The following is a 25,420-nucleotide window of genomic DNA, read 5'->3' as shown; positions in this document are numbered from 1 at the left end:
GAATTAGGGCTTCAACATATGAATTTTGAGGGGACACAGTTCAATCCACAATATCTTATTATGTTAGATATCCTTCATTAGATGTTAGATATCCTTTCTTTATATTATAAAAAAGAAAAATCTGAGATTTGAAGCAAAATTCTCATTAAAAAGTGAGAGTTAAAAATATATACCAGACACAGACACATGCAGATACATACACATATTGCTATATTATAGCATGCTTAGAAACTAGAGAATGGAAATCATCCTTCAATCTCAGTTTCTTAATGAGCCATTAGCATTTTGTCATTTTTCGTTATTCACACACACACGCATGCACACATGCACACAGAGAACATACATACATATTTCTTTTTTATATATACATACAAAATCCGTCTTTATTCATAGACACACATGCACATCAAAATACACTTAATGTAAACATTTTCCTATGATAGTGCATAATTTTGAAATATGGTGATGGATATCTACAAGCACATACTTTTCTATATAGATTCTTAGAAGTGGAATTATAGGACCTGAAGGAAAGATACATGTATGAATATGTATAAAGAGCTCTTAGAGCTTTTTATGGAGATAATAGATGCGGATATAGATGTAGGTTATTAGCAATGTTCCAGTACTTAGGTTGGGTGGTAGATTTATGTCTCCTTAAAAAGTAAACAATAAAACAAAGAAAAAGCTTTTATTGCTGGGATAGAGGTAGGGAAAGAGAAAGAGTTCTCTCAATTTCCCTAGAAGTTGCACTTCCATAGCCCTGAAAATAGTTTTAGTAAACATACAAACTTTACTTGAAAATCTTTAGTGTTTCCTTTTTTCTTGTCACAGGACTTTGCTGCTTGACTTTTATTAATGTTATATTATTTAGCTTCTTCTACAGGTTCTGCATAGTCTAGAATTAGAAAAGAATACTAAAAGCAGCGAACTGGGGACTAAACTACTTCTAGACAACATTTGTGACAACTCAGAATGATACTATACTAGTGTATTGGCTATCTTGTAGGCCCATCTTTTCTTTTCTTTTTCTTCTTTACTCTTTTTCCTTATTATTTTCTGCCCTAAATCCTTTTTCTGATCCCCTTCTTATGTTCTGCCTTTCTTTTTTCCAGTTTTGCTTTTGCCTCTTTCCCTTGTGTATCAGTTGGCGTGATTTCAGGTGTAAGTAACAGATATGTGGATCAAATGTGCTTATTCTCCCACATAACTGCAGGTCTAGAGCTAGGGCATGTTCCAGGGGTGGGCATACATCAGCTCAACAGTGTTGTCAAGGATTCTGATTCTTTTTGTTCTCTGCTGTGCCATGTTTGGTGTTGACTTCATATTCATGCTTGTAACAAGTGGCCGGAGCAGTTACAGACATCACATCTAGATGTGGTGATATTTAAAGGAGAACAGGGGCTGGCTCTGCCTTTATCTCCATCTTTAAGGGTGAGGACACTATCCCAGGCTCCTCCCTGACTTCCTTTTATATCTCATTGGACAGGATGGGTCACATACTGTTGGTGGAAACTGTCGGTGCCCCACGAGCTCCCCTTTTCTGGGCTGTTGGACCCACCCCATAGCTGCTGGGACTGTTGATTAAACAACCCATGTCTCCTGCCTTTTCTGGAGAATTATCATTGGTTGAGTGAGAGGTCCTTCTCTCCCCTGCAGCTTGGTCAATGATTGACTCGTATAGAGGAGCAAGTAAAATGCCAGCTCCTTTGCCTCAGGATAATTTCAGGAGCAACTTTATAATGCAGTTTATGCTCTAAGGCTCCCTGTAATTTTGCTCAAGCTAAATTGTTAGTTTCTTCCCCTGCATTTTCTGATTCCATTATTCCCTTTCTCCTGAGAATAATTTCTCCATAAATCATGTGTAGCCTAATCCTTATCTCAGGCTCTGCTTCTGAGAACCCAGTCTAAGACAAACCCTTTCTTACATCAGTCATTGGCGAAGGGGTAGAACTACCATGATTAGCTTGGATTCATCATTTGGATGACTGTCTGGAAGCCAACCACAATGATCCTTTTACCTTTCGTTCCCTTCTTTCCTTCTTGCTTTTCCCATTCCCCCTATTTTTATTAATCATTGTCATGGATATTCTTTTAAAGGTTTAACAAAATGCATACCAATATAAATATATTTTTTCTAATTCTGTGATGTGTCTAAAAAAATTTAGAACTAACTAGGTGTATTAAAAAAATTAGTAAACATTGGTCCAACCTCGAGTCTATGCATTTACTTTCAAAGGAAGTGATCATGAAACTCCTTAACATTGTAAAAATTCGTGTTGTCTGTTACTGAAATAAGTGCATTTTTATTTACTTCTATTATTTATATCTTTGGACAACTTTTTGTAGTCTGTTATTTGAAACTCATCTGAAATTATGCTGTTTTACTATGCTGATATATATGTTCACTTGATATTATTATAATTATTGAAACATGCTAGTGTCTCTTTGAAAATTAGTTAGCCAAATATTATTGAGTATGTAGTATGTGCAGGGTATATCAATCTATTACAGTCTGTGTCAGTCTTTAGGATCAATGAAGATCCCAATTTTATCCGATAACTTTGTAAGGTATTAATAATAGGTACCTTTCACTGTGTCTACTAAATGTCAGGCACTTCACATCCATTGTCTTTACTTTTCATTGTAATACCACTGGGAAATTATTATCTTCCCACTTTTATAAGTGAAAAAAATCCCGAGTTTAACTTAAAAGAGCTTAAGCAACTTTGTCCAGAGTCACACAATTATAATAATAACAACTAACAGTTATGGAATGTTTATTGTGCTGCAGGCACAATAGTATATGAATTAACTCATTTGATCCTCACAACCCTAGGAGCTGCTATTATTATCCTAATTTTACAGCAAATAAAATTGGGGTAAGTAACTTTTCACGGTTACTCAGAGAATAAGTGATGCAGGTAGGATTTGAACCCAAGCAGTCAGACTCTAGAGCCTATACTCAGCCAAAATGCTGTACTAAATAGACTTCAGTTCACAGTTAAAACCAGAGTTAAAATTTTATACGATTATTAACTTTTTAAAACTTGATTTAGCTGGTCTTTCTTAGTTTGAGACTTTGCTTGTATTTAGTGTTCTTAGGGAAGAGAGTACAAATTTCTATAAAGACCTGATACTGTAAAACACAAACTTGACCTCTCATCACTTTTATCTCTTTAGGTACTCCAGTTCAGAATGATCTCCAAGAATTTTTTGCATTAATTGATTTTGTAAATCCAGGAATATTAGGCTCTTTGTCATCTTATAGAAAAATATATGAAGAACCCATTATTAAATCGAGACAACCTTCTGCTTCTGAGGTATAATTTACTTCAATAAATAGGTTAAAAATGAGCAGTTTGGGAAAATCATTCATAACTTGGGTATTATTTTAATTTAGGAAAAAGTAAATTAGTAGAGTGATTTTTAAAATTTTACCCACAGTCGTTCAACTCCTTTTGCATTTCTTACTTTAGAAAATGACACTATCACTTTAAAAAGATTCATAAATAGGCACTTCACAGAGAATTATAAATGACAGTAAAACACATAAAAACGTTCATCTTTACTGGTATTGAAAAAGGTAAACCAAATAACCATGAAGTAACTTTCGTACTTTTCTACTGATGTTTTAGTTGGTTAGATTTACATTGTAATAGCAAGTGTACATAGGAGTACTATTCTCTACTGATTGGAATATAAATTGGTATGACTGGAGGATAGTTTGGCAATATGTATCAAAAGCCTTAAAATTGGGTATAAATATTTACTGAGCATTTTCCATGAACTAGGAACTATGTAAAAAATAATGATTGGGCTTCCCTGGTGGCACAGTGGTTAAGAATCCACCTGCCAATGCAGGGGACATGGGTTCAAGTCCTGGTCCAGGAAGATCCCACATGCCGCAGAGCAACTAAGCCCATGCACCACAACTACTGAGCCTGCTCTCTAGAGCCCACGAGCCACAACTGCTGAAGCCCACGTGCCTAGAGCCCGTGCTCTGCAACAAGAGAAACCACTGCAGTGAGAAGCCTGTGCACCTTGCACAGCACAATGAAGAGTAGTCCCTGCTCGCCACAACTAGAGAAAGCCCGCATGCAGCAACGAAAACCCAACGCAGCCAAAAATAAATAAATAAATAAAATTAAAATTATATATATATATAAAAGAACAAATAATGATTTATGCATATATTTAATAGAATGGGCAATGTTTATGATATATTATTTAAAAATAAAATCATATTCATTTATTTACCCAACACTTACATATTAAATACCTAAAGTGGGCCAAATGCTAAGTGCCAGACACTGGGGAATATGGTGATAAGCCAAACTGGTTGGTTGTTCCCATGAAGCTTTGTAGTTTGAGATCCTGTTTTTGTTACAAATAAAAATAAAAACATCTAATATATTTACATATTTATGCAAACAAAATGGTTTTGAAGATATACATAAAAAGTCTTGGCAGCATTGGCTGTTTCTGGTTGATGAAAGTTGGCTTTAATTTTCTAATTTTTGCATAACTATATTTTCTGACCTTTCTCCAGTGAACCAATTATTTTGTAATAAAAATTGAGAATAGTTTTAAAATATAAGGGAAATTTTCTGTGATTTATATAGAAACAAATATGTACATATGGGATTTATTTTAAGCTTCCCTATGAAGTTCTATACACTCAAAAGATTCTGTGTAGAGAATTTATTTATTTATTTATTTATTTACATTTTTTGGCTGCGTTGGGTCTTCACTGCTGCGCGTGGGCTTTCTCTAGTTGTGGCGAGTGGGGGCTACTCTTCGTTGTGGTGTGCGGGCTCTTCATTGCGGTGGCTTCTCTTGTTGCGGAGCATGGGCTCTAGGTGCGCAGTCTCAGTAGTTGTGGCACACGGGCTTAGTTGCTCCGTGGCATGTGGGATCTTAACCGGACCAGGAATCGAACCCGTGTCCCCTGCATTGAAAGGCAGATTCTTAACCACTGCACTACCAGGGAAGTGCCCTATTGTAGAGAACTTTAACATAAATTTCATTCATACTGTATTTTGACTTTAAAAATGTACTATTATTTAACGAACAATGTGTAATGATTTTGAAAGAGTCAGCAGTGCCTTGTGCCAGTAATTTCTTGTAAGCTTAGTTTTAGGATCAATTACTTGTCAAAATATTTTCTTCCAAGAATTTGCTCTATTAGTGCTTTGATAATGATTTTAAGACTATGTACTGTTACAGTCTTCTCATAAAAGCTTACTTTCAGACAATTCGGTTTGTGGATTATTGATTTCCAGTGGTTCTCAATGGTGGCAATAACCAAACAAACAAGGATTCGGAGACTGTGACTTCACTTAATTAAATGATTATGCTAAACATTTAAAGAGATGATTGTTGATTTGTCTATTCTAAACTGTATTTCATTTCTTTTATTTAAAAAAAACCTGAAGGGAAGCAATTAGTAAATGGTTGATCATTATAAAATATTTAATGTTCATTTAACTGCATGTTCTGGGTTGGCCAAAAGGTTCATTTGATTTTTTCTGTAAGATTTGGCTCTAGTAGCGCTTAGTTGTCTTTAACTTCATTCGAAACAATTTTGTTAGATTGTATTGTGACAGCTGTCATATCAGCGTGCATTTAAAAAAAAACTTATCAGAATTGGTGATTTTTTGTGTAGCCATTTTAATATTGAAGATGAAAGAAAAAAAGCAACATTTTTGGCATATTATGCTTTATTATTTCAAGAAAGGTAAAAACACAACTGAAATGCAAAAAAAGATTTGTGCAGTGTATGGAGAAGGTGCTGTGACTGATCGAACGTGTCAAAAGTGGTTTGCGAAGTTTCGTGCTGGAGATTTCTCGCTGGATGATGCTCCATGGTCGGGTAGACCAGTTGAAGTTGATAGCAATCAAATCAAGACATTAATTGAGAACAATTAATCAACATTAAACCACATGGGAGATAGCCGACATACTCAAAATATCCAAATTAAGCATTGAAAATCATTTGCACCAGCTTGGTTTTGTTAATCGCTTTGATGTTTGGGTTCCACGTAAGCAAAAAAAAAAAAACCTTCTTGACCGTATTTCCACATGAAGTTATCTACTTAAATGTAATGAAAACGTTCCAGTTTTAAAACAAATCGTGACAGGCGATGAAAAGTGGATACTGTACAATAATGTGGAACGGAAGAGATTGTGGGGCAAGTGACATGAACCACCACCAACCACACCAAAGGCCAGTCTTCATCCAAAGAAGGTGATGTTGTGTATACGGTGGGATTGGGAGTCCTCTATTATGCGCTCCTTCCGGAAAACCAAACGATTAATTCCAACAAGTACTGCTCCCAATTAGACCAACCGAAAGCAGCACTCGACGAAAAGCATACGGAATTAGTCAACAGAAAACGCATAATCTTCCATCAGCATAACGCAAGAACATATGTTTCTTTGATAACCAGGCAAAAACTGTTACAGCTTGGCTGGGAAGTTCTGATTCATCTGCCGTATTCACCAGACATTGCACCTTAGGATTTCCATTTATTTCAGGCTTTACAAAATTCTCTTAGTGGAAGAAAATTTCACTTACCTAGAAGACTGTAAAAGGCACCTGGAACAGTTCTTTGCTCAAAAAGACAAAGTTTTGGGAAGATGGAATTATGAAGTTGCCTGAAAAATGGCAGAAGGTAGTGGAACAGAACGGTGAATATGTTGTTCAATAAAGATCTTGGTGAGAATGAAAAATGTGTCTTTTATTTTTACTTAAAAACTGAAGGAACTTTTTGGCCAGCCCAGTGGTTTTTTTTTTTTTTTTGTCTAAAACACTTTTAAGTCTGCTCTTTTTCCATAGGAAGAAAAGGAGTTAGGAGAGCGAAGAGCAGCTGAACTTACTTGCCTCACTGGGCTCTTTGTCCTTAGAAGAACCCAAGAAGTCATAAATAAATATCTCCCACCTAAGATAGAGAATGTAGTCTTTTGCCGACCAGGAGCCCTACAGATTGAACTTTATCGAAAACTGTTGGATTCTCAGGCTGTCAGATTCTGTCTTCAAGGATTGTTGGAAAATAGTTCTCATCTAATATGTATTGGAGCTCTTAAAAAACTGTGCAATCACCCCTGCCTTTTGTTCAGCTCAGTAAAGGTAAGGAGTGTATGAGCCTGTGTCAGGAATATGAGCTGAGAGTTCTGTGTCATGTGAACCTAAGAGGGCAGATGAGACTAATCCCTGGGGTTGCATTTGTGGGTTTTCCAAAAGCTGTGCAGCCTCTCCAGTGTGGTTCTTCTTTAGAGTTTATCCAGCCTTCTACTTGTTCTTCAGAGCATGCCCATATTCATAGAGCTGAACGAGGGATGAAATGGGCTTGAGGCTCTGCCTTCTAGAGTGTGTGCCCCCTGCCCTTTGGCGCCTCATCTAATGCTGGGTCCTGGTTTCCCTTCCTATTTTATATTAATATAGCCAGTCAGTTTGTTTGGAGCTAACAAATACAAAATTTACCATTAAGAAATAATTTATTTTTTCCTCATTATAAAAGTGATACATGATTGTTGCATGAAATCTATAAAATTTTAAAAATCACAAGAAAATAAAGATCATCTACTGGTTACAATGTAAATTGGTACAACTGGGAGACAGTTTGGCAATATGTATCAAAAACCTTAAAATTTTATGTATCTTGTGACCTGGCAATACCACTTTGAATAATTTGTTATAAAGAGATAAAGCTCTCCAGCCACAGAAAACCACATTTGGTATTAATAATCTTAGTTAATACTTATTAAACACCATGTACCAAATACCAAGTACTTTTCCAGTATTATTTTATTTATTCTTTACAAAATTCTATGGAGTAAGTACTATTATTACCATCCCCATTTTTTGGCGAGGAAACGGACTCAAAGATATTCATAAGTAGTCTTTTCTAGAGGAACTTAATTCTAATGATGCTATGCTTATTATTTAAAAATCTATTATTATTATTATTACTAAATAAATTCTGGACATTTCCCCAAATTAGATGCCTTCTACAAGTATGATTTTAAATGGCTACATAGTTGAGCTGACCATTTGGATATTAATGAACATAAGGCAGTTTGGGGTATAGTGAGAGTTTTCTGTTTTGGTGTTAGAACTAGGTATCAGTCCCTACTCTACTACTTGTTTAACTAAAGGCAAGTTTAACCGTGGCCAGGTTGTGTCTGTGAGCCTTAGTTTGTCTTAACTGAAAGACAGAGACAATAATAACTTCCTGATAATGTTATTGTGGCAATTTGATGCATTTTTGTTACAACTATAACTGAATATTACAACTCATAACTGAAGAGTATTGGGTTGCAGAGAGTCCGAGAAGAGATTGCCTTGTCTAGTTGATGTGAGAAATCTAACTGGTAAATCTCTGTGATGCACCTCCATGCATCAGGCTGTCTCAGCATAAAGATGTTATCTGTTAGTTGATTCTTAATTAGGATTATACATTACAGTCTTCAGGGAAGCTTTTAAGACTACATTTGTCCAGCCTAGACACATATGAGCCGATTCAGATTCTCTGAGAGTAGGACCCAGTCATGAAGATTTTAAAAAAGCTCTCCCAAGTGATTCTGATTATGTGTTCCTGGCTAAGAACTTGTGCATTAAGATCATTCATCTCCCTTGTATTTTGATTTAATATTCACCAGACAACTTTCTGCTAATGATTTGGCTTCCCCATGCACCTTTCATAGGACAGAATGCATAGACCAGTTGGTTTAAACAGGCAGGTCTCATTTATAGGTCAATAAATTTATATTCTGATTTATTCAGTCTCAATTTGGTTAGTATGGCTCATTTCCCTAGAGCTTAAGCATATGCAAGTTTCTGAACATGAAAAGCTGTGGATAAGACCCTGGGTCTGTGGTCCTTTGATAACCTCGCCAAGGTGTAGGCATTTTAGGAAACCTAAGCCAAAGCAGCCAGCAGTCATCTCTCCTCTCATGTATATCCCAGTTATGTAAATATCTTAGGGTTCCAAGTATTTTTAATCAAGTGACTTTACCCAAACGTTGCTATGTTTTGGGAATAAGCCAGATTAAAATTAGTACTTTGTGCCCAGCATTTTATACTACTTGATTCACTGCCCTTAAGATGTTTCTAGTATTATTAAAGAAGGATTACAACACACATTAAAATATTAGGGAATTATTTTTAAAAAGTATATAGTTAATTGAACAATTAAATAAATTCAAAGTTGAAATGTACTGTGTAACCATAAAGGTTAAAAGTCAATGACCCCCAAAAGGGGGCATGTGAGTAATCAGGTGGAATTTGCGTTGGGTCCTCAAGTACTTATAGGATTGGGATAATTGGGCAAAAAAAAGATGGCGCATTCCAGACAGGGATAGTAGGTTGAACAAAGTTTCAAGAACAGTGATAAACCTGGTAAATGTGGGAGAGAGTGAGGAGAACTGCCAATCCCAGAAATTTTATCTAAAAAAGTGATGCAGTCATTAACAAATGTAATCTCCAATATGTGTTCACATGTCAGCTAGGCAGTTTGAGGGGGAATTTCAGAGGTGGTGATAATCTCTTTGGAATAAGATTATATAAAAACTATTGGTAAAATAAACAAAATATTATAAATAACAACAGATTTCTCTGTTAACTTCTTGGCAGAATTGTTCCTTCTTGTAGAAGAAATTGATAAGATTGAGTGGACCTTTGTGCTTGATTTTGAGTATCACCTGGGAGGTGCTGTGTGAGCCTGAAAACTGGGAGAGAAAAGTAATAGCAGGGAGGGAAGGAGGGAAGAAGAGAGAAAAAGGTAGCAAGGATGAGAAGTCTCAGGGTTTTGGAGAGGATAGATTTCCTAGAACTGTTTGCCCTCTATTTTCCTCCTGTTTATTTCTCTGCTACCCACCTCCCCATCAATCACACATCGGCAATGATACTGCGCTTGTGGGGTTCAGGGAACAGGCATTTGGAGACAGCATTAGAACTGCTCTATAATCAAAAATGACCAAATTGTGACCTATGGAGATTTACATAACAATTAGATTGGGCTTTTCAGGTAGCTGTTAATCTTCAGTTTTTTCCCCATAATTTTAGCATTTTTCCCCTCCCGATTAAAAAAACATGAACCAGTATTGACAGTCATCCTTTTGAACAGGAAAAAGAATGCAGCTCAACTTGGGATGAGAATGAAGAAAGGAATCTATATGAAGGCTTGATAAATGTGTTTCCCGCTGATTACAACCCGCTCATGTTTACTGAGGAAGAGTCAGGAAAACTACAGGTGCTGTCAAAGCTCTTAGCTGTTATCCACGAACTTCGTCCTGGTGAAAAGTAAGAAGTCAATTTAATAAACCACTTGTAAGTGCTTATGGAATTTCAGCTTAGACTATGTCCTTATTCCCTCCCCTCACTGCCTTTTTTGAAAAGAAGAAAACATTAAAAATAAGTTGTTTTCTTCTTTGGGGGCATGGTTAGCTCCCAGTCTTTTGTAAACTTATCATTAACAGTGTGTCTGTAAGTTTTTATTTAAGAAAAACTAAATGTAAATACATATATTTAAAAAACCCTAGAGATGTCTTTTGATATTATAACACCTAACTCGTTTCTTTATCACTTTCAGAATCCTTTGTTCTTTTTCTGTCCTGAAATGTTGATACTCCTGAGGGCCTTCTCTTCAGCCTCCTTCTCACTCTAAACACCCTTCCTGGTTTAGCTCTACTCCTCATAGTTTCAGCTGTCATCCACATAGTGTTGATTCAAAATCTGTATCTCTAGTCCAAGCCTCTCTTCTAGTTTCCACATCCTTCTTTCTATTTAATGGACATCTAAATCTGTCTGGACCTCAACTTCTCGTGTACCAAACCAGCTTTATCATTTTGCCATTGCAAGACTGATCCTTTTTCATTATTCCTTGGCTTGATGAATGGTACCATAATGCAAGCAAAAAACACTCGTCATTCTAGACTTACTTTTCTCCTTCACTTTCCCAATGTCATCAGTCACTACATTCTATTCTATTGATTTTATTTCTTAAACTCAGGAATCCATTTCCTTTCAGGTACCAAGATTTTTTTTAGTAACTATTTTAAACTTTATTTAAAAAATTTAATTTTTATTGATGTAGAGTTGAATTATAATGTTGTGTTAATTACGCTGTACAGCACCAAGATTTTTGTTTTGATTCTTGTAATTACTGATTGGGTTGTGGTGGTATCTTATAAACTATGTCCCTCTTACTTTCAATCCCATTGCATATCAGTATTGCCCTAAATTATATTAAATACAAATGTGAACATGTTACTCCTTTTCTTAAAAATAATTCAAAGATTCCTAGTTGCCTTCCAGAAATTTCTAAACTATAGCACATTGAGCAAGACTCTTCATGACCTGGGTGGTGCCTCCTTTTCCAGCCTCATACCTCTTGACTCCTTCACACTTATCATATGGTCCAATCATACCAGACTATTTGCAAAACCTGTAATTTGCTCTGCTTCTCACCCTCTGTTCTTACCTGTTTCAGGTTCCTATGCCTGGTGTACCTCCACTTCTCATTCTTCTGGCCAACTTTCTCTTCTTTAAGACTCAGCTCAGATGCTTTCTCCTCTTAGAAGCCCCTGGCCTCATATTGAGTTAGATGCCCCTCTTCTGTACTCCCTTAGCATCCTGTACCTCCCTCTAATGGAGCTCTTCTCCCGTTATATTGTAATCATTAGTTCTCTTCTGTGTCAGCACCTATAGTGCAGGGACTATGTCTTAATTATTCTTGTAGGAGGTATTCAAACTGTTTTTGAATTAAGGCAAAAACACAGAGAAAAGATTGCAAAATAATAATTATATTTCATTGTCAAGGAATCTACTTAACCTTTTTGGAGCATTAATAGTATCATTTGACTTGTGAAAATTTTTAGATTTATTTTTCATAATAATAAAGTGACTAAAATAAGGAAACTTTCTATGAACTCTGTAATACAGTTTGATTAAAATGTTTTATTAGATAATATTTTATATATACAAGCATGTGTAATGTATGTATCTGTATGCAGATTGTGACCCAGTTTGAACTTAGAGTATAAACTTTTAGTTAGACTTTTATTTGCATCTTCTCTTCACTGGATTCTGTTTTTCCCTTTTTTCAGAACATGGGATAGGTGGTTATTGTTGGACAAGGAATATGAGTGAACAGAATTTTAGAGTAAATGAGAAGAGATCAAGTGTGACTGTAGGTGTGAGAATTTATCCTTGAAGATGTTCTAGAGGAAAGTTCCCCTCTTGTGGTGGGAAGGAAGGAATGAGGAAGAAAAATATAATTTGGGGGTAGGGGTTGGGTTGGAGTCATTTTGACTGCCTGTGGATCCTAAGAAAACTGAATCCTGTCTTGTCCGATGAAAGAAGAAATAGCACTTCCATCAATGGCACAGACTGTTCTGTTGCTTCACATTATCTGAAGAGGTGGACCTTTCTTTTTAAATTGTGGTAAAATACACATAACATGAATTTACTATCTTAATTATTTCTAAGCGTATTGTTCATTAGTGTTAGGTGTACTCACACTGTTGTGCAACCAATCTCCAGTATTCTTTTCATCTTGCAAAACTGAGCTATACCCATTAAATAACAACTCCCCATTCCTGCTTTTTCCCAGCCCCTGGCAACCATCCATCTACTTTCTGTCTCTATGAATCTGACTACTATAGGTACCTTATATAAGTGAACTCATATGATGTTTTGTCTTTTTATGACTAGCTTATTCTACTTAGCATAATGTCCTCAAAGTTCATCCATGTTGTAGCATGTCAGAATTTCTTTCCTTTTTAAGGCTGAGTAATGTTACACTGCATGTATATAACATTTTGTTTACCCATTCATCTGTCGATGGATAGTTGGGTTGCTTCCGCCTTTTGACTATTATGAATAATGTTGCTGTGAACATGGGTGTACCAACACCGTTTTGAGACCCTGTTTTCAATTCCTTTGGATATATGTCCAGAAGTAGGATTGTTGGATCATATGATAATTCTCTTTTTAATTTTTTGAGGAACCTCCATAATCTTTTTCATAGCGCGGCCACACCATTTTACATTCTCACCAACAGTGGACAAAGGTTCCAATTTCTCAACAACCTCGCCAGCATTGCTATTTTCTGTTCTGTTTTGTTTTGTTTTTGACAGTAGCCATCCTAACGGATGTGAGATGATATCTCATTGTGGGTTTTTTTTTTTTTTTAATTAATTAATTAATTTTTATTTTTGGCTGTGTTGGGTCTTTGTTTCTGTGCGAGGGCTTTCTCCAGTTGCGGCGAGCGGGGGCCACTCTTCATTGCGGTGCGCAGGCCTCTCACTGTCGCGGCCTCTCTTGTTGCGGAGCACAGGCTCCAGACGTGCAGGCTCAGTAGTTGTGGCTCACGGGCCTAGCCGCTCCGCAGCATGTGGGATCTTCCCGGACCAGGGCACGAACCCGTGTCCCCTGCATTGGCAGGCGGATTCCTAACCACTGCGCCACCAGGGAAGCCCCTCATTGTGGTTTTGATTTGCATTTCCCTAGTAATTAGTAATGTTGGGCATCTTTTGATGTACCTGTTGACTATTTATATATTTTCTTTCAAAGACGTCTATTCAAGTCCTTTGCCCATTTTTTAAAATTGGGTTGTTTTTTGTTGTTGTTGTTACTGAATTGTAGCCCCCTTTTTTTTTTATGGCCAATTGGGTATAGAGGCCAGGTTTTCCACATCTGAGCTGCCTATGCACAAACATCTCCTAAACCTTTAAAATATGTAGCTAGAAGTTGCTCACAGTGTTTGACTTCAGGGATAGTATTACTGTCTACACCTGACCTACTGTGTTATTGTTAACTAGAACTGGATAGTTCTATTTTAGGTCTACAGGCAGAACTCTTCTACAGTGCTTTTGTGCATATTGAGATGAATTAGAATTGGGTGGAGGCATATCTGAGAACCCCTGGCTTGTCTGGCTGGTGGCCCTTTTATGGAATTTTTAAAAAGAATACTTCAAAATTTAAAAAGTTCCTCTTCCCTCCTGGCTGTTGCGTTCACGCACTAGCCTTCATGGCTTGGAGAGTAGAGTTCATGCCGAATTCCACCCCCCGTGCATCTCTTGGTTGGACACTCTTGTGCTGGGTGCAGCTTGCACTCTACCTGACATGGCAGCCTTGCCTACAGATTTCAGCTGCTTTCAGGGACAGTATAGTGACCATAAAAATAATAGCCTTGTTTGAAAGTGGTATGTATGTGTGGGGGGGCTCTAGACCTCTGGAAGGGGATTGTCCAAGACTCTTTACCAAGATAGTCACCTATCCCATCAATCTACATCTAGCCTTGTAAGAACTTATTGGGGGAAAATATTCTAAAGCCAGATTTCCTCCAGTCCAGTAAAGTTGTATCAGAAAAACTATGTTTAGATAATGTTATTCATCCCTGTAATAGTATAGAAAAGGAAGGAAAAAATTGACTGAATTATTAGTATAGGAATTTTGGCAGATTGCATAAATGGTCTTAAATTCTCCCTCCCTATATCCATGTTCCTTTGCTGGGTAACTTTGGGTGATCTACCATTCTGACTCTGAGCTCAGCCACGTGACTTGAATTGGTCCATGAGGTGCTGGCAAACATGGCACAAGAAGAGGCTTGAAAAGATCTTGTGCAGTGGGGCTTGTCCTCCTTTGTGCTTCCTGGAAACTTTCTGTCACCATGTGAATAAGCCTGGGCTAGCCTGCTGGAGGGTAAGAGACCTGAGAAACTCAGATGAGGCTTCCCAGCCGAGGCCCCTCACCAGTCAGCCAGTTCCCAGTCCACTTGGCAGCTGACTGCAGATGCTTGAGTCAGCACAGCCTCGACCAGCAGAGGGACCTCTTAGCTGAGCCCAGCCCAAGCTGCCAACCTACGGAATTATGAGCTAAATATAAAATAAATGGTTGTTGTTTTAAGCCACTGAGTTTTGGTTTGGTTTGTTATGTAGTCAAAGGTAACTGATACAGGAATACAAATATACATTATCTTTACCTTGTTAGCATAGATAATTAAGAGAATTCTAACTGTTAAACATTTGCTTTATTTTTAAAATTTCTAGTGCTAATAATTATCCCACTAGTTATAAAACTTGGAGGAAATATTCTTGATCTGTTTTTTATTTTTTGCTTAATTATCAAACTTTAGCTATTAGATAAATTCTGGTTTTACTTTTTACCATATTTTATTGTTTAAAATTTTTATTTTATCAAAATGTTAAAGGGCTTATCATTAAAAAAAACAGGAGTTCATAGTTCCATCTCTCCCCCTTTGCATCCTGTTTCTCAGAGGCAGTCACCAGCTCCCATGGTATGTTGCCAGACCATGTACTTACACGGCTATCTCTTGTCTTTTCCATATTTTCTTCATGAAAACTCTAGCAATTTTTCTTCATTCTTTATACATTGAGTTATAATCTTTTTTTAAATATGATAATGCTTTTTAATAGCTTCCCATGGCTTTTATTTTATTTTATTTATTTTTTGGTCGCACCGCGTGGCATGCAGAACTTCCCTGATCAGAGATTGAACCCTTGCCCCCTGCAGTGGAAGCGCAGAGTCTTAAACACTGGACCACTAGGGAAGTCCTGAGTTATAATCTTGATGTGCCTTAATATGGATCACGTTTTCATTTATTGAGCTGAAAACTCTATAGTAAGTCGTTTTAATCTTAAGACCCCATGTCTGGGAAGCAGTCTCTTTCTCAAAACAATTTTCTTTTGTTTTATTTGGAATTTCTGTCAGTCACATATTGAACCTCGTGGATTGATTCTATAATTCTTTTATCTTTCCTCTCCTATTGGTCATCACTTTTCCTTTTTAATCTATTTCCTGGAAGATTCTCTTTTTTTCTTCTAAATCTCCTATTAAATTTTTATTTTGGCTGTCATTTTAAATTTCCAAGATAATTTTCTTATTCTTGATTGTTCTGTTTTATTGCCACCTCTTCTTGTGAATGCTATCTCTTATATGGGTATTAATTATTTCCTTAAAATTGTCTTCTGTTTCCTCCGTTGCTCTGTTTTATTCATGTTTCTTTTTTTCTGTTTATTTGTTTTGGTTTATATTTTTCGTGTTGGAGGCTGGCTTCAAGTAGCTGGTGGCCCTTGGTGTCCATTTATATTTAAGAGTAAGGCAGTAAAACACTAACTGAATGCTGTGTGTGCACGGGCAGGGCTTGTGGACTGCTGACCTGCGTTAGGTAACAGGTAGCGAGCTGGCTTTTTTATTTGGGAATTCCCTATCTGTGGACCTTTTCTCTGGGGTCATTCAAGTAAGTCATTCCAGAGATGAATCTTCCAATAATATCTTTCTTGGGGTGTGGAATGTGAGAGGAATGCTTGGCTGCTGGTGTTCTGGGAGTTGGCAGAAAAAGGGGACTGGGATCTTACCATCCATTATGCAGACTTTCATTTTGGTTTGTCACTATATCCCTGCCTTCTAGAGTTCCCTGGTCTAAGTTTCTTTGGTTTATTTTCTCCAGAGAATAAACATTCTAGTTGAGAAAGAAAAGCCAACTAGTTACATGGGATGAGGGCCTGGGTTCTACTTACCAGTGCTCTTGTAATAGCTCCAGTCTAAACTCCTTTCTTCTGAGCTGCCTTTACGAGATTCTATGGTGTGAATGAACTTGTACCTGTTTCTTATTGGAATCTCTCTCTTTGGGCACTTAAGTTTCACTTTCTCTGTACTCCTAAGCAGGTCACCATTCCACTATTCTCTGTTTTCATATATAAATGTCTCCTGTTTCATTAAAGATAGAGTTTGTATTTCTGTTTCTTATTCTCCTGCTGTTCTTAGGGTGACTTAAGAGAGGTAAAGAAAGCAGAAAGGTCTTTACTCCACTACCTTGATGCTGGAAGTCTCTTAGATATTGACTTTTATTTTTTGGCCACGTGGCTTGTGGGAATCCCAGCTCCCCAACCAGGGATTGAACCTGTGCCCTTGGCAGTGGAAGTGCAGAGTCCTAACCACTGGATGGCCAGGGAATTCCCTCTTAGATACTGATTTTAAAATTGAATTTGAAGGAGAATCTGTGTTTTAATTGTACAAGGTCATTGTTGGATGTTCTATAAATATCAGTGATAGTATTATTATGGTATTTTCCTTCAATTAAAAAAATCTAATATTGCTTTTAAATTGTGTGTAAAGATTCTTTCTTTTTAAAGATTCTTTCTTTTTGATTGACAGGGTGGTGTTGGTATCCAACTATACACAAACCTTGAATATTTTACAAGAAGTATGCAAGCGTCATGGATATGCTTATACAAGACTTGATGGACAAACACAGATCTCTCAAAGGCAACAAATTGTTGATGGCTTTAATAGTAAATACTCTTCTGATTTTATTTTTTTGTTAAGTTCAAAAGCTGGTGGTGTGGGACTTAACCTTATTGGAGGATCTCACTTAATTCTCTATGACATTGATTGGAATCCAGCCACTGATATCCAGGTAGGACTGTTTATGCATTAAACAAACATTATAGAATGCCTATGGGGGATACAGTGCCTGCTGGGGATACGAGGATGATGATGATGTATAATAACTGCTGCATATTGAACCCTTATTTTGTATCAGGCACTCTGCTAAGTGCTTTACATCTGTTTAATCTTCACAATAATCCTACAAGTGTGGATATTCTAAGCCCTGTTTTACAGATGAAGATATGGAAGCTTGTTCTCAGTCACATAGCTTATAAGAGGCAGAGCCAGGATTCACACCCAAACCTCTATGTCTCCAGGCTCGAATATACTGTGTGGTTGGGCCTTCAGGATCCTCATGACCATCAGGGGAAGACAATAAAGTGTTACAGGTGCTATGATCAGTGTTTGTGCAGGGTATGGTAAAGATATAAAATTAGCTTATTTAGGGAAATATTTCAGAAGCAGCCTTTGGTTTTCTTCAGAATACAGTCCATTTTCATGTATTTTGAGATTTCTACCTATGGATTTGCACCTCATATGGTATCTGGGTTAGGAGACCTGGAGACAACCCTCGGGTTCAGTGATTCACTAGAAGGACTCACAGAATCAAGAAAAACAGCTATATTCATAGTTAAGTTTTATTACAGTGAAAGGATACAGACTAAAATCAACACAGGTAGAAGGGGCATAGGGTAGAGTTCAGGAGAGACCAGGCACAAGCTTCCAGTTGTCCTTTCCCACTAGATTTGTATGGAACAACACTTAATTTTCCCAACATTAATGAGTGACAACACATATGGAATATTGTCAACCAGAGAAGTTCACTTGAGCCTTGGTGTCCAGAATTTTTGTTGGAGGTCAGTCATGTAGGCATGAATACCTGTGTGACTGACCTTAGTTGCTCAGTCTCCAATCCCTACAGAGGTCAACTGGCCCAAGTCCCCACCTAAATCACACTGTTAGCATAAACTACTTGGTGTGGCCCAAGGCTCCAGGTAAACTAAGATGCTCTTATCGGGCAGGATATTCCAGGGCTTCCAGGAGCTGGTTGAAGGCCAGACTTTTCTTTGGAATGTGCAAGGTTTGAACATCAACCTTTTACTGTACAGTATCATTGATAAATCCTAAAACCACAGAGATCTACCTAGAGCCTGAGCTGATTGCAGGTATCCTAGGGATTCCTCAGGGGTGAATCATTAGCCTCTTGGACTGAGAATAAACCCTCCGTGCTGTGCTATACTTGATTCTTTGCATTCTTACTGCCCAAACTCGCTGTCCCATTTTTTGATGCAGATAGACCCTCTCACTGTTGCATGGCACCCTGTAATTATTTTACAGTACCACAGTGAGTGTTCATTCATCCCTTTCTTTATCCCAGGAAAAAAATTTGAAGTGGAGAATGCTTAGGTATGCCTGGGCTTTGCTTTTTGAAGCTGTAAGTGAAATCTAGAATTCCTAATCTTAAATGTATTAATGCAAGTTGCTTATGTGGGAAGGGTTATTATTAGTTTCTACTTGTACTCTCAGAATTCTCATTAATTTTCTATAGGCAATGTCTAGAGTGTGGAGAGATGGTCAGAAACATCCTGTACATATTTACAGACTCCTAACCACAGGTAATAACCCTTCAGTGTGACAAAAATGTATTCCCTTTGAATAATTAAAGATTTTTTTTGTTAATCTGTGCTTCAGTATCAGGAATACTGTTATTTTGTTAGCTAGTATACTAATAAACATGCTTTACCCTACAAAAATAACAGATGTAAAGATCTGAAGGAAATCTAATGAATGTTTTCTCTTCAGGTACAATAGAAGAAAAGATCTATCAAAGGCAGATCAGTAAGCAAGGTCTTTCTGGGGCAGTTGTAGACCTAACCAAGACATGTGATCATATTCAGTTTTCAGTAGAAGAACTTAAAAATTTGTTCACATTACATGAAAGTTCACATTGTGTTACTCATGACCTGCTTGACTGTGAATGTACAGGAGAAAATCATACAGGTTAGTTGTATTTTAATTGTTATGATGGTAAAGTTAATTGGTCTCTCTTTAGTAGTTGAAAACATTTAGATACAGAATAACTAAAATATTTACCCCTTGCATATGTTAGTTTTCTTTTTTCCTCAGGTCACAGGGCAGCTGCCACATGGGTATTTGAGAAAATTTTAGTTAGAACCTTATTAGTTCTCTCAATTTAGCTTCTTATTTCCGAATCAGTTGTGAAAAATTTAGCCTGTTGGTAAAATCTTTCAAATCCTGATAATAATGACTTCAGAATTAGGCAAATGTTTTTAATCCTTATTTCTATTTCACAAAAAACATAACACTTGACAGAATAATCCTACTGTTTATTTTGTGTAGAACTCATTCCTAATGAGGTCATATTTTCTGGGGCAGTAAGCATGGGCTGCCATACTTCTCAGTGCTTCATGCACTGCTCGTGCTGCTTAAATGAGGCTGAAAGCGTCAACCCTCCAGAATTAATACCATTCAAATAGGTACTGGATCAGGAGTAGGACTTGAGCAAGCAACGTCCAGTAGTTGGAAGTCACTTGATGAATTGTGTTGAGATGGGTTTAAGAAGTAAAACTGTATAAGACTAACATGGAAGAATTTACATTTTATATAATCCACACTCATCTTCTCTATAGTATGTTTTTTCCATTTTAGTAATTTCTTCTCTTATTATTTCTCTTTTCCCCTGTATTTATCTAATTTTTTTTTTTTCTTCTTATTTTCTAAAGTTGAATCCTTAGCTTAATGGTTCTCAGTCCTCTTTTCTGAAATGGGAATTTAAGGCTGTAAATTTTCCTCTAAGCTGAGTCTCATAATTTTGATATGCAGTCTTTTTATTATTCAGCTCTAAATATTTTTTTTTCCATTATAATTTATTCTTTGGCTCATGAGGTATTTAAAAGTATGTTTTAAAATGTATTTTAGTTTTTGTTATTGAATTTTGGCTACTGCACTGTAGTCACAAATATGGTCTGCATGATATTGATTCTTTGGAAACTATAGAGACTTGGTGTGTGGCCTGGTGTGTTTACTTTGTAAATGTTTTTGTACATGAAAAGCATGTGTATTCTCTTAATTACTTAGTTTAGAGTTCGCCATATTAGTCAAATTTTCTGTTACTGAATTAGTTTTTTCTTATTTTACAGATTTAAAAATTTACTAATTTAACTGAAAAATTGGTAATATATTTACCTATCTCAACTATTTAAAAATATAAAATGTGTATGGTGAAAACTCTTCCTCCCATAATGCCGTCATCTGCCTAGTTTCTAGTCCTGCTACCCTATGTGAAACCAGTATTATTAGTTTTTTGTGTATCCTTCTAGATATATTTTTATGCATATGCAAGGAACTCTTGCCCAGTTTTCCCCCCAATAAAGGGTAGTGTAATATGTGTATAGTTCTGTACCTGTTTCATTGAATAGTATCTTGAGATCTTCCCATATCATTAAAGAGTTTCCTCATTCTTTTTTTCTCTCAGCTATATAATCCTCCCTTGTATGAATAGACCATAATTTATTCATCTGACCTTACAGCTGTATAATTAGGTTCTTTCCAGTCAGTATATATCTTTATTTGTGCATCTTTTTCCATATATTCAAATATCTCTATAAGGTAAATTATCAGTGTTGCTGTGTCAGAAAATATGTGCATTTGTAATTTTGATAGATCTTGCTAAGGTGCCCTCCACTGGGGGTTGTATCATTTATACCCCACCAACAATATACTATTTCCCCACAGCTTTACCAGTTTAGGATTATCAATTGTTTGGATTTTTGCCAATCTGATTGTAAAAAAATGGTATATTGGTCTAGTTTTAATTTAATTTAACTTTATTATGAGTGAAGTTGAGTGTATTTTCCTATGGTTAAGAGCTGTATTTCCTTTATGTGAACCACCTGCTCATATCATTTGCCCATTTTTCTATTGATGACCTAACTCTTTGTTAGACATATCTGTTATTGAAAGAGATATGTTAAAATCTGACAGTATGACAGTGGATTTGTCAGCTTCTTGTTATTCTGTCAATTTTTGCTTTATATATTTTGTATCTTCTTTGTAAAAATTTTTTCATTATTATTTATTTATTTTATTATTATGTAGTGATTGCTTTATCCCTGATGTCTTTTGCTTTCATTTTGTCTTTAGTTAATATATTACACTGACTTTTTAAAATTTTTATTGGAGTATAGTTGATTTACTATGTGTTAGTTTCAGGTGTACAGCAAATACACTGACTTTCTTATTGTTAGTATTTGTCTGGTATATCTTTTTCTATTCTTTTACCTTGAATCTTTCTGTGTCCTTATGTTTTAGGTATCTTTCATGTAAATAGCATGAGGCTGGATTTTCTTTTTTATCCAGTCTGATGTTCTCTTTTTTAAAGATTTAATTTTATTTATTTTTGGCTGCGTTGGGTCTTCATTGATGCACGCGGGCTTTCTCTAGTTGCGGCGAGCGGGGGCTACTCTTTGTTGCAGTGTGTGGGCTTCTCATTGCGGTGGCTTCTCTTGTTGCGGAGCACGGGCTCTAGGCACGCGGGCTTCAGTAGTTGTGGCACGAGGGCTCAGTAGTTGTGGCTCACAGGCTCTATAGTGCAGCCTCAGTAGTTGTGGCGCACGGGCTTAGTTGCTCCGCGGCATGTGGAATCTTCCTGGACCAGGGCTCGAACCCGTGTCCCCTGCATTGGCAGACGGATTCTTAACCACTGCGCCACCAGGAAAGCCCTTGCTGCAGAATATTAATGAGTTTGATTATGGAGTGTTAAACCCACATTGTTACAGTTATGTTCTGAATTTGGAAACGTATCTGGCCCCACAGGCTTTTAGATAAGGAATTGTGGACCTGTAATACATCTCTTTGGATGATTATTTGTTTAATGTGTATTCCTCCCGCTAGGCCATAAAGTCCTTGAAAACAGAGACCATGTCTATTTTTGTTCACCATTTTGGCCCCCATTGCTCAAATCAGCACATTGTAAACAATTTATAAATATTTGTAGAAGGAATGAATTAATTGAATTTACTTATTTTAGCATAAACCATGGTGATCAAATGTAACAAGTCATATAAACTCATTATATATTAAAAAAGTATTGTATGTAATAGGATATTGATTGACCTAAGGATTTTCTCATTGTTTTACTTATTTCAGGTGATTCATTGGAAAAATTCCCTGTCTTTAGAAATTGTCAGCTTGGTACACATCAACAGAAGTCTGACTCCCTGAAACCTGTCTCCATGTCACAGCTGAAGCAATGGAAACATTTTTCTGGAGATCATTTAAATCTTACAGATCCTTTTCTTGAAAGAATAAGAGAAAATGTGTCATTCTTTTTTCAGAATATAACCAATCAAACTACTGCTATATAACCCCCTTTAAAAAATTAATCTAGTAAGTAAACGTAATTTTGGAAAACAAATAGGATTATTTTAATTATAATAATATATTTTATTGCAAAGTATATTATAGTTTTGATATAATAATCAAAACTGAGTTTAATTTTTATATATATTCTTAAATATTGAAACATTAAAGACATACTTCTATCATCCTATAATTGTTTATTAATAATTCCATAATTCATGCAGTTTCATTAAGTAATTTCTAAGGAATTTTCATAAGGAATATTAAAAGGTAAAACGCCCAGTTTCTATCTTTGGGAAATCTAAACTGATTAGGAATATTAGACATAGATGTGGGAGACAACTGAAAAATTTGATAAATTTAAGCTATAGCTCAAAGGAGAAAGAGAATTAGAAACTAGGATTGCTAATGCTGAAGATTCAGTTGGATATAATAGTTGCTGCAGGGCAGTTTGGGTGAGAATGGTCTGTTGGTTGTGGCAGGACGGGGAGGAGTATTGGACACTTCAAAGCACCGGTTTCTAATCTGGGACTTCAGACTGTAAAGCCATGTCCACCAAGCATTGTTTGTACACTGGATAATGGTTAAGCTACCATCATCTCAAGGGGTTTCTGTAGTAATTTTTGACATTAAATAGAAACTTTTACAAAGCAAGCTTTAGAAGACTGAAGTCTGCCAGGAGAAAGGAGTTACTCATTTAATCTTCAATTGGGGTTTCTGTAATCAGAAACCCCAATCATTTGGGGTTTTGGGCAAAATGTAATCATTTTGCTTCCTTTTAGGGAAATTTCTTTTAGAGTGAGTATTGTCTTGAGGTGTTGAATAAAGACCCAATTGTGTATCATCAAATCTGAGTTCTTTAGATCTGTAGTGCCATGCCTGGGCATTTGTACATCTAGGATTCATGAACTGGCAGTTTGGGAATCAAGTTTGTCGGTAAGGAAGTAGTCAACTAATAAAAAGCAAAAATGATGTTTCTTGGCCCTATGTATATGCCTCTTATATGAGGCTTTGCATATAAAACGTCTTTCAATATGTATCTTGCATCACATATTCTCAGGTGTAAAATCTTAAAAAAAAATGGTAAGAGACTAGCAACTTTATTGTCTATCTTAACTGTAGTGGATACTAGGGTGTATAGCCCAGATTGCCCCCTTCGGGACCAATGTGCTCATTTACCCAGCTATTGGGAGTGCTGCCTCTGACCACTCATAGCCAAATCTCTGCCTAAGAATATCCCACAGCTGAAAGGAGCTGCCTCGCTCAAGGTTACCCTCCTTCCCCTTGGGTGGCTGACATCCAGTGATTTGTTGATGCAGGGTAGAAAGGCCCAGCCTCCTTGCCTCAATTTGGGACAACCCTTCAGGATCATTCCAGCTCCAGAGCTCCTCAGTTGAGGCTGGTGTTGCAGCTTCATTGCAGTTCAGCTTGTCTGTCTTTCCAGGCCTCCTTCCTTCAGTGCCTTACAGATATTGTGTGTTATAAGTTTTGCTTTATACCACATTTGAAAAATAGACCACGACAAAATGAATTACTGTTTGTACATTCACAGTGTTGTACAATCATCACTACTATCCATTTCCAGAAGAGAGTTCTCTTCTTAATGTGTCCCTTCCCAACACTCAAGGCCTCTATCCCAGCAACTCCCTAGTTGACAAATGCAGTGAACTCTTTGCAGTCTTTATCTTGACTTCTGTTCACATTAGGTATTGGTAAACTTCTTGAAATTCCTGCCTTTCTTAATTTTGATTAAATGATTAAACTCATTTGTCATTCCACAGATATTTATTGAGTACCTAGTACATGCTGGACATTGTCTTAGGAGTTATGCATATAACAATTAAATAGGCAAAGTCTCTGCCCTCATTGTGCTTTCATTCTAGCACCGTGAGAATAATACACGTATATAATATTGCACATGGTGATAAGTGCTATGAAAAGAAATAAGCAGAATAAGGGAGATACTAAACAAGGTGGAGATGGGGATTGCTATTTATGTAGGGTGGATTTATGCAGAGACCTGAAAAAAGTGAGGGATTGAGAACTATGACATTCTCTGGAAAAAAGTGTTCCAGACACAAGGAACCACAGGAGCAGAGGTCCTGAGACAGGTGAAGGAGTGTTCGACATATCTGAGAAACAGCCAGAGGCCATGTGGAGAAAGTAAGAAGCAAGTAAGAGCTGAGGTGAAAGAGGTAATTGCAATGGGGGATCAAATGTTACAGGGCATTGAAGACCACTTTGAGGGCTTTAGTTTTACTCTGAGGGAGATGGAAAACCTCTGGAAATTGAGCCAAGGAAAGTCATGATCTGAGTTGCTCTGTGATGAGAACAGACTGTGGTGGAAACAATGAGATGAGTTAGGAGGCTCTTGCCATAATCCAGTCAAGAGGTGCGGGTGATTTAGACCAAGTGGTAGCAGGGCAGTGTTGAATTCTGGATATTTTTGAAGGCAGGGCCAACAAGATACCTGAATGGATTGAATGAAAGGTATAAGAAAAAGAGAAAACTCACGAGTGATCTTGGAATCATTTGGAATGATCCAAGGTTTCTGGTCTGAGCCAAAGGAGAAATGGAGTTGTCAGTTACTGAGATAAGAAGACTGGGAGAGGAGAGGTT

At 36.8% G+C, this 25,420-nt stretch overlaps 1 protein-coding gene across 1 annotated transcript in view; it reads left to right on the top strand.

Moving 5' to 3' along the window:
- Nucleotides 1-22,833, top strand: part of RAD54B (RAD54 homolog B) — a 95,371-nt gene extending 72,538 nt beyond the window's left edge. Inside the window, exons 8-14 of the mRNA XM_061171828.1 lie at nucleotides 3,184-3,323; nucleotides 6,842-7,132; nucleotides 10,131-10,306; nucleotides 17,186-17,447; nucleotides 18,969-19,035; nucleotides 19,223-19,420; nucleotides 22,589-22,833. Coding sequence (XP_061027811.1) covers nucleotides 3,184-3,323; nucleotides 6,842-7,132; nucleotides 10,131-10,306; nucleotides 17,186-17,447; nucleotides 18,969-19,035; nucleotides 19,223-19,420; nucleotides 22,589-22,806 — 1,352 coding nt within the window. The 3' untranslated portion in view covers nucleotides 22,807-22,833. The remainder of the gene's footprint in view (nucleotides 1-3,183; nucleotides 3,324-6,841; nucleotides 7,133-10,130; nucleotides 10,307-17,185; nucleotides 17,448-18,968; nucleotides 19,036-19,222; nucleotides 19,421-22,588) is intronic.
- Nucleotides 22,834-25,420: the final 2,587 nt, after the last annotated feature.

This window comes from Eubalaena glacialis, chromosome 17, assembly GCF_028564815.1.
Source record: "Eubalaena glacialis isolate mEubGla1 chromosome 17, mEubGla1.1.hap2.+ XY, whole genome shotgun sequence".
Classification (NCBI taxonomy): domain Eukaryota; kingdom Metazoa; phylum Chordata; class Mammalia; order Artiodactyla; family Balaenidae; genus Eubalaena; species Eubalaena glacialis.
This window is presented reverse-complemented; position numbering and strand designations above follow the sequence as displayed.